We start from the raw sequence: 10,000 nt of genomic DNA, 5'->3' as shown, positions 1-10,000 counted from the left end.
ATACATGTGTATGTATACATGTGTATGTATACATGTGTATGTATACATGTGTATGTATACATGTGTATGTATACATGTGTATGTATACATGTGTATGTATACATGTGTATGTATACATGTGTATGTATACATGTGTATGTATACATGTGCATGTGTATGTATATGTATGTGTATATATGTATGTGTATATATGTATGTGTATATATGTATATGTATGTATATGTATGTATATGTATGTATATGTAAGTATGTGTATACATGTGTGTATGTGTATGTATTTAAGTATATATAGATGTACACATAGATGTGTACATTTCTTGTATTGTGAAGATATACATTTTCATTCATGCATTCCTTCATATATATATATATATATATATACATATATATGTGTGTGTGTGTGTGTGTGTGTGTGTGTGTGTGTGTGTGTGTGTGTGTGTGTGTGTGTGTGTGTGTGTGTGTGTGTGTGTGTATGTGTATATATATATACACACACACACACACACACACACACACATATATATATATATATATATATATATATATATATATGTATATATACACGTATATATACGTATATACTTACAAACACACACATTTACACATTCACACGCATATATACATATACTATATATATATATATATATATATATATGCAAGCGCACGCGCGCGCGTACACCCCATAACATTAACGCGATACTTCTTACGGATATTGAACATTCGAAAGACAGACAGCCTCCGATAAAAGGCCAGACGCGGAAAATCGTGCCCATGGACACACGTTGGTTGCTGGCCGCCGGCATGGTGACAATCTTGACCCTGTCAACGCTGCAGACTTCAGCACGATGGTAAGATCCTTTTAATTACTGCAAACGAACAGTTAGCTTAATGGCTTTCAAAAGACATTAAGCCAAATATGCAGAGAAGTGACCGGGTTCTTAATAATATCATTATTTTCAACGCATGGATGTTCTCGATAAAATTGTTTTTACTATAGCAATAATACCGCTTTATTGTTTAGAGCAATGATATGCCTCTTCTGATCCAGGCTGGACGGGCACCGCGTGACCTTGGCGTCGTGGTCCAGCAGCCATGGAGCTGCCTTGCATTCGCTCACGCACAACTACACTCACGGTAGGAAGAAAGCAAGTTCTTACTAAGCACCTTCCTTTATCAATGGAAACAGTTCAATTCAATACACATATACATACATACATGCATACATAAATACACGTACACACTCTCACAATATGTATATATGACAGACATACACATGTTTATATACTTATACGTATACGTATACATACACATATATACATATATGAATACATATATATACATATGTATACATACTTACATAGGAACATTCACATCTATAAGTAATAATAATAATAATAATAATAATAATAATAATAACAATATATATATATATACATCGTAACAATATTAGTTTTACATGCAGCTGATTTTGACGCAAGAATGGACTATGTCAGACGGCCGGACACTATGAGCGGCGGCCGTTTTTACACACTTAAAGAAGATTTGTCTCTCCTCGTCCTGGACCAACGTACTGGCAGGTACTGGGCTTAGATCGTCTATGTTAAGCATGGGGCAAGGACTGGGATTGCACTAGTAATGATGAGGTTAAAGAGGGAAGGCAGAATGAAGGGTTGGGGCACCAATAACAGAGCCGTTGGTAAGATGTTTTACATAACAAATCTGTTACAGAGCAATGATACGGCGAAGCTTCCGGACCAGCGAGGAGTTCTCATGGTGGGCAGATCTGGTATGGTGGCTGCAACGGGTGTCTCCGGGCCGACTGGTAGTTATAACGGTCACTGGCCGCTCCACACTGGGCCTTCGTCATGCGCGCACGCTCTTCGCTGAATTGGGTTCTGCCTTCGCGCTCTATCTGGCGCAACAGACGGCGTGGACGTGGGCCTTCGTCAAAGGTGGTCACACCATCTACGAATCACTTTTGAAAGGAAACCGTAATACTGAGGTATTGTATCCGAACACATAACCTTTCGTTATTGTTGTCATAAAGAGCTCGTAATAAGTGAGCAACTGAATAAGAAAAGTTATACTGTTTTACTCTTCTTTTTCAGATCACATTGGCTTTTCAAGATGTTAACGACAGTATCTATGCTGAAGGCACTACAAACTTATCGACAGAGCCTTTACCTACAATAAAAACCAACATAGATAAAGAACGCTGGCACTACTGCCACCGTCACGCTGCCATGGGCGGACTTTGCGATGAGCACACTCCGGACCCGCTGCCACCGCCCTCGCCGCCTACCCTCCCGCACCAATCCGCCCTCGCCGATGTGCCCGTCGTCGTCACAGCCGGTGCCCGCCACCAGTATCTCTACCACACCCTCAATACCCTTCTCACTGCCCCAGGGGCGCAACGTAACAACGTGCTCGTCGTGCTTGGGGACGCACCACAGCCTACCATACAACTGCTACGTCTCATCAACGTCAACTTCACCAAAGTTCCTGTTCACGGGGAAGGCAACCTCAAACTCTTCCGTTACTACCGTAGCGTCTTCCAGCTGGTGGCTCGCACCTTCCCCGACGCCCCTGCAGTCATTTTCCTGGACGAGGACGTCGAGGTCTCCCCAGACTTCTTCTCCTTCATGAGCCAGACTCTGTGGCTGCTCCGCGAGGACCCCACGCTCTACTGCATCAACACTTACTCCTTCCTGCTAACCACAGGCGATGGCCGCAGTGCGACCCTTATTAGAAGGGGCGCAACTCAAGTAATGTGGGGTTACGCGGTTACGTCAAAATTCATAAGGGAATCATTATACCTGTGGCCCGAGTCTGGCGTCAGTGAGGATATATTGACGTACGATTACTGGTTATATGAATACGCGAGGAAGAAAAGGGAATGCATTTACCCTGAAATTAGCCGCATCCGACATTTCGGTCTAGGCACCAACACGATTCCTCTGCAACATGAGTACGACGCCTGGCGAAGGCCTTTTCTTAAAGCATCGGGAGTTGCCTTGTTAAACACAAATGAAATCTCAAATCCAGGTTTTGAAAACAAATTCTTGCAAAAATTAAAGACTGCTCGAATCTTGGGCAAAACCGACCCATGTGGGCCTAATTTTCCACCGCGCAGTAGGAAGGTTAACACTCACTACGTGATGTTTTTCGCAATGGAATACAAAGAGGATATCAGCAGTTGGAACCTGATTGGTCCCTGTGCAGGACTTCCTTACACATCTGAACAGAGCCACCATGACGGCGTTTTTTGGGCAACGTATCATCCTGCTTCGCAAACTCAAGGCTCAATCGATAACACACATGGACTCAATTACTTCACGCCAACAAGAGAACACGCTCATACCCAAAGGCAGCAGATCACGGTGTACTTCATTGGAGTTCCTTTCTCCACATATGCTTCTCTTAAACCAGAAGAAGCCTTAGTATTCAACGGAACAGCAATGGACCAATCAAAAATACAGTATTTCCGAGCCAAGCAGTTACAACCACTGGAAATACTTATGATCAATTCAACAGTTTTTACTTTCGAAAAATTAATATCATCACTTTTTATGCGGTAGCCGAAAAGGGTGAAAGTGTCGATTTCTTTTCTTCTGTTAAAGAATACTTACGTCCAATAAGTAACGTCTCAAATAAAGAAAATATCACAGAAAAAAAACTAATATTACACCTTATGAATTTGAACTGTAGACTATAGGACATCGATCCATTTTGCTTCTTGTCAGTGTGAGTGAGTGAGTGAGTGAGTGAGTGAGTGAGTGAGTGAGTGAGTGAGTGAGTGAGTGAGTGAGTGAGTGAGTGAGTATGTGTGTGGAACAACGAGAAAGGAAGAAAGGAATAAAGGAATAAAGGAAGAAAGGAAGAAAGGAAGAAAGGAAGAAAGAGAGAAAGAGAGAAAGAAAGAGAGAGAGAGAGAGAGAGAAAGAGAAAGAGAAAGAGAAAGAGAAAGAGAAAGAGAGAGAGAGAGAGAAAGAGAAGAGAAAGAGAAAGAGAAAGAGAAAGAGAAAGAGAAAGAGAAAGAGAAAGAGAAAGAGAAAGAGAAAGAGAAAGAGTAAGAGTAAGAGTAAGAGTAAGAGTAAGAGTAAGAGTAAGAGTAAGAGTAAGAGTAAGAGTAAGAGTAAGAGAAAGAGAAAGAGAAAGAGAAAGAGAAAGAGAAAGAGTAAGAGTAAGAGAAAGAGAAAGAGAAAGAGAAAGAGAAAGATAAAGAGAAAGAGAAAGAGAAAGAGAAAGAGTAAGAGTAAGAGTAAGAGTAAGAGTAAGAGTAAGAGAAAGAGAAAGAGAAAAGAGAGAGAGAGAATGTGTGTGTGAGTGTGAGAGTGAGAGTGAGAGTGAGAGTGAGAGTGAGAGTGAGTGTGAGTGTGTGTGTGTGAGAGAGACAGAGAAAAATAGAAAGAAAGAGAATGTGTGTGAGTGTGAGCGAGTGTGTGCGTACGTGTGCGCGATATGTAACCCTATATCAATATATACTATAATAATATCTATTTATCTATCTATTTATCTATATATCTATCTATCTATGTATATATTATATGTATGTATAACGAAAGCTTAATAAATAGGAAGGTGTTAGTAGGTTAGGTATCGAAAAACAAATTTCGTCGTAGCTGGTCGCTCGTCGCATCCTTGAGCGTCGAACCTCCAGGATTAAGGTACAAGGAAGACATGCATTTTATTCCCGGGGACGTGGCAACGGCGCTGGAAGCAGAACAATTCTGACTTGTGATAAAACTATGAAGCAGAATAATGCGCTCTAAAGACCCTACATGTGAAGCGAAAGTGATTGAACGCGTAGTTCATATACTTCTAAAAGAATACACTACCAGTGCAACTGAATTTGTTACAGAAATTATAAGTGTGACAAGGAAAATATAACCATATTTACCTGGTGGCTAGCGCCCTATACCACCCTTTAAAGACCTGTGCTCCGGGTGTGCGGAGGGAAAGTGAGCGGAGTATGGCAGAAAGCTGAAACTGAAAGGCCTCCCATGTAAGAGTGTGTGTTTGTGTTGTGCCAAGGGAAAACGCGACCAGCGAGGCAGTTCGACATGCGGGATAAAAGTTGTGCGAGTGAGCTGCGGCGCCGACCCATCCAGGCCTGCCTCTACATCGTCGTCCTTTTCTCAGCCTCCACAGAGTCGCTCACGCGGTTAGTATTGATATGATGGGCCTATCACACGAAAGCAAATTATCGTGTCCTTTGTACATGCTACACGTCCACTGTACTTTCTACAGATTTGTACACATGATCGCGTGTTCACGGTATTTCTATCTAATCTGTACTCAAATTCAAATTCAGAGCTTCGGTGTGATTATCGCAAAACTACAAAAAAAAGAGTTTCATTCTTTTATTATAACGTAACTACTCATATTAATGTAAATTCTGAGTAGAAAAAAAACTTCTCAAATTCTTATAAAACTAATAACCGGACTCAAATCCGCTCTATTCTTCCGCGGACAATGAGAATCTTCGATTTTTTGAGTAATTCTACATTTATAATGCCTATACGCGCCTACGAAGGCTTTGCGAGTGACATTCCAGTTGTTTACAAATACGTGTACAGACAATAGCTAGTGTGCTGGGAAGTACGCGGTACATGACTAGATACTCGATTTTTTGTCTTCGTGTGATGTGCAAATAAATAGCAACTGTTCAAAAATGATTGCTCTTTTCCAGAAATGCAGGGCTGACCACGTGGTCCAGCAGGCGTGGATCGAGCCTTGATATCGACCGGTGTGATGGGCTTCAGCTACAGCGTCACAGCAGGTAATTTACAATTGGTTCACAAATCGGCTGTCTACTGTAAGTGCACGAGAGATTATACATAGTACAAACACGACTATCCACTCGTATGTCGCCCCTGCTTAACTTTTCTGAAGAAGGGAAGGAGAGAGAGAGAGAGAGAGAGAGAGAGAGAGAGAGAGAGAGAGAGAGAGAGAGAGAGAGAGAGAGAGAGAGAGAGAGAGAGAGAGAGAGAGAGAGAGAGAGAGAGAGAGAGAGAAATGAGAGAGAGAGAAATGAGAGAGAGAGAAATGAGAGAGAGAGAGAAATGAGAGAGAGAGGGAGAAATGAGAGAGAGAGAGAAATGAGAGAGAGAGAGAGAGAGAGAGAGAGAGAGAGAGAGAGAGAGAGAGAGAGAGAGAGAGAGAGAGAGAGAGAGAGAGAGAAGGAGAGAGAGAGAGAGAGAGAGAGAAATGAGAGAGAGAAATGAGAGAGAGAAATGAGAGAGAGAGAGAGAGAGAGAGAGAGAGAGAGAGAGAGAGAGAGAGAGAGAGAGAGAGAGAGAGAGAGAGATAGCGAACGAGAGAGAGAGAGAGAGAGAGAGAGAGAGAGAGAGAGAGAGAGAGAGAGAGAGAGAGAGAGAGAGAGAGAGAGAGAGAGAGAGAGAGAGAGAGAGAGATAGCGAACGAGAGAGAGAGAGAGATAGCGAACGAGAAAGAGATAGCGAACGAGAGAGAGAGATAGCGAACGAGAGAGAGAGAGATAGCGAACGAGAGAGAGAGAGAGAGAGATAGCGAACGAGAGAGAGAGAGAGAGAATAGCGAACGAGAGAGAGAGAGATAGCGAACGAGAGAGAGAGAGAGAGAGAGAGAGAGAGAGAGAGAGAGAGAGAGATAGCGAACGAGAGAGAGAGAGAGATAGCGAACGAGAGAGAGAGAGAGATAGCGAACGAGAGAGAGAGAGAGATAGCGAACGAGAGAGAGAGAGATAGCGAACGAGAGAGAGAGAGAGATAGCGAACGAGAGAGAGAGAGAGATAGCGAACGAGCGAGAGAGAGAGATAGCGAACGAGAGAGAGAGAGAGATAGCGAACGAGAGAGAGAGAGAGATAGCGAACGAGAGAGAGAGAGAGATAGCGAACGAGAGAGAGAGAGAGATAGCGAACGAGAGAGAGAGAGAGAGAGAGAGAGAGAGAGAGAGAGAGAGAGAGAGAGAGAGAGAGAGAGAGAGAGAGAGAGAGAGAGAGAGAGGGGGGGGGGGGAAGGAGGGGAGGGGGAAGGGGAGGGAGAGAGAGAGTCAGCTAAACCTCCACATTTCCTTTGCAAGGTGCGAAGACGACCGTAGTGTGAAAGAAGTTTGGTCGCCGTCGCAGGAAAACCACGAGAGTCGCCCCCAATCGTCACCAACAGAAGGAATCACCCTGACTGTCCTAAATCAAAGAACCGCGGCCCTCATCTTTACAAAGGTAGGGCTGGTCACAGGAAAGTAGCGATGCGTCTGTGTTCAGATCATCTGCACATGAATGTTAGTATGAAGTGTTCCAATCTATCCTCAGTTCGGCCAAGTTGTACCACTCCAGAATTGTTCCACTTCTTACATCAGGCATGTGAAACGTTATTTATCTAATTACCATTCCATCAAATATCAAGTAGTAGTATTATGCTAAACGTTATAACCCTTCTCTTCTCTTTCCTTCTGTATATATCCACTCTGTCTGTCTGTCCCATCTCTTTCTCTCTGTATATCCTTATTGTCTGTCTGCCGCCCCCTCTCTCTTCCTTTCAACTTTGTCTGTCTGTGAACTAAAGCCGGTTTTGTCACTTCACTAAGGTGGGGGCCTGACTCAGTGTAACTGTCCTCACCAAAGAAACGTTGACGTGGTTTAAAATTGTCACAACTCTACGTTGCTCGAGCACGCACTAACAAAGCGCATTTCCACAGGTGTTCCCGCTCGGTTACTACTGGGCGCACTATGCTGACTTACAGTGGCACTTGGATCGCGTGGCACCCGGACGCATCCTCGTTCTCACGGTAGCCGTCTCTGGCACTGTGGGACTCCGCCAAGCAGCCCATCAACTCGCTCGCCTCGGTTCCCTCTTCGCCTTGCACCTCACGCCCATGGCACACTGGACCTGGGTCTTCGTCAAGGGCGGCCGCACCATCTCGGAGACGGTCATCCTTCAAGGACTAGCTCAACACCAAGCGCACCTCATTCTGCCCCTCTCCGATCTACCCACGCCCACTACTCCCTCCAATCAAACGCTGCAGCAACAACGCTGGCACTACTGCCACCGTCACGCTGCCATGGGCGGACTTTGCGATGAGCACACTCCGGACCCGCTGCCACCGCCCTCGCCGCCTACCCTCCCGCACCAATCCGCCCTCGCCGATGTGCCCGTCGTCGTCACAGCCGGTGCCCGCCACCATTATCTCTACCACACCCTCAATACCCTTCTCACTGCCCCAGGGGCGCAACGTAACAACGTGCTCGTCGTGCTTGGGGACGCACCACAGCCTACCACACAACTGCTACGTCTCATCAACGTCAACTTCACCAAAGTTCCTGTTCACGGGGAAGGCAACCTCAAACTCTTCCGTTACTACCGTAGCGTCTTCCAGCTGGTGGCTCGCACCTTCCCCGACGCCCCTGCAGTCATTTTCCTGGACGAGGACGTCGAGGTCTCCCCAGACTTCTTCTCCTTCATGAGCCAAACTCTGTGGCTGCTCCGCGAGGACCCCACGCTCTACTGCATCAACGGATTCTCTGCAACAGGGTTTTTTGGCGTAGCTCATGATAATAGCAGAATTCTTCGAGCGAAATCCCAGGTCGAATGGGGATACGCTCTCTCTTCGAAATTCATAAAAGAAGCTGTTATGAGGTGGCCTCAAAACAACAGCGGGGATAACATAGTTCATTATGATCACTGGCTCTACAAACACGCGAGCCAAGGACGAGAATGCGCGTTCCCCGAGGTTAGTCGGACTCTTCACTACGGGATCGGCGTCAACTCGAATGCTTTTACCACGGAAAGGTACTTCCTGTCTATGCCTATAGTAAAGAGCTGGAACATCAAAATACATAATGTCGTAGGACTTCGGCTTCCGCAATGGCAACAGAATTTTATTCATAATATCAGCCATGCCATACCGGTAATTGGCAACCCTTGCCAACCATCCTTTGTGCCTTCCACTAATACAAGCAAAAATTACGTATTCTATTATAACATGACAAAGAAATCTGACGGCAAACCAGATTATAAAAACTTTTTTTTCATAGCTTCATGTCTCGGTGCATGGGCGCTTTCAGATCAGGGTCAACATGATACTGTGCTGACAGTGCGCTTGTCAATGATGGCCACGCTGTACATGGTCGGTGCGCCCTTCTCGCCGTACGCCCATCTACGCCCGCCGCACGTGATTCCGTGGGACGTCGACCTAATTTCAGATGAGCAAGAAGATATTCTTGTAAACAGAATAAGAGAATTAGAGCTTGGGAAGTATCACATCAAAAACTTAAATATAACTCATAATACTTTAATGAATTTAATGTCTATTGAATCCTCGACGACCTGATTTGGAGAGGTACTAGAATTAAATCTGCGAAAAACATCCTTCCCGACTTTTATTACCACCTCTCTGGAAAAGCTAACGCATGGGTCAGGCACGCTAACTCTGAACGGCAAGTTCAAGGCCCAAAGTTTCCCTCTCTTCAGGGTCGCTACGTGGCGGAGTACGCAAACGCGTGGTGTGTGTGTGTGTGTCTTAGTGTGTGTGTGGGGGGGGGGGGGGGGGTGAGCGTGTGGGAGGGGTGCTTGAGTGGGTGCGTGAGTGTGCATATGTGTATGTGTGTATGTGTGTATGTGTGTATGTGTGTATGTGTGTATGTGTGTGTGTGTGTGTGTGTGTGTGGAAAAAAGGAAAAGAGGAGAGGGGAGAGGAGGAAAAGGGGAGAGGGGAGAGGAGGAAAAGGGGAGAGGGGAGAGGAGGAAAAGGGGAGAGGGGAGAGGAGGAAAAGGGGGAGAGGGGAGAGGAAAAAGAACGAGGAGAGAGAAAGAGGAAGAGAGGGAGAAGTGAGAAAGAGCTAAGCAGTGAGAAAAAGATAAAGAGTAACGAGGGAGAAAGAAAAAAAGAAAAAAGAGGATAAAACAAAAGAAATGAGAAAAACAAGAGAGGATAGGCGAGAACAAGCGAGGAAAGAGGTGTGGAGAGCAGAAGAGAGGAGACAACGAAAGAGGTAATGAGAGGGAAAAGAAGAAAATAGGAA

At 45.0% G+C, this 10,000-nt stretch overlaps 2 protein-coding genes across 2 annotated transcripts in view; one reads left to right on the top strand and one right to left on the bottom strand.

The window, feature by feature from the left end:
- The window catches only part of LOC125033177 (atlastin-like), a gene marked incomplete in the record, with an annotated part of 59,344 nt that overhangs the window by 33,208 nt on the left and 16,136 nt on the right, over positions 1-10,000 (bottom strand).
- LOC125033174 (protein O-linked-mannose beta-1,2-N-acetylglucosaminyltransferase 1-like) lies at positions 4,463-9,535 on the top strand. Its single transcript, XM_047624528.1, has 4 exons — positions 4,463-5,164; positions 5,693-5,782; positions 7,063-7,201; positions 7,678-9,535. Exons 1-4 carry the CDS (start codon positions 5,064-5,066, stop codon positions 9,307-9,309), a joined length of 1,962 nt encoding a protein of 653 aa, XP_047480484.1. The 5' UTR covers positions 4,463-5,063; the 3' UTR covers positions 9,310-9,535.

This window comes from Penaeus chinensis, chromosome 16 (genome assembly GCF_019202785.1).
Source record: "Penaeus chinensis breed Huanghai No. 1 chromosome 16, ASM1920278v2, whole genome shotgun sequence".
NCBI classification, from domain to species: Eukaryota; Metazoa; Arthropoda; class Malacostraca; order Decapoda; family Penaeidae; genus Penaeus; species Penaeus chinensis.
The sequence above is the reverse complement of the archived record's forward strand: the minus strand, read 5'-3'. Positions and strand labels throughout refer to the sequence as shown.

What these genes read in the sequence shown, in the direction of transcription:
- LOC125033174 (XM_047624528.1), top strand. Translation starts at nt 5,064, where the DNA reads ATGCGGGATAAAAGTTGTGCGAGTGAGCTGCGGCGCCGACCCATCCAG. An exon ending in TCCACAGAGTCGCTCACGCG is followed by an intron (nt 5,165 to 5,692) that starts GTTAGTATTGAT and finishes GCTCTTTTCCAG; the next exon opens with AAATGCAGGGCTGACCACGT. An exon ending in CGGCCCTCATCTTTACAAAG is followed by an intron (nt 7,202 to 7,677) that starts GTAGGGCTGGTC and finishes GCATTTCCACAG; the next exon opens with GTGTTCCCGCTCGGTTACTA.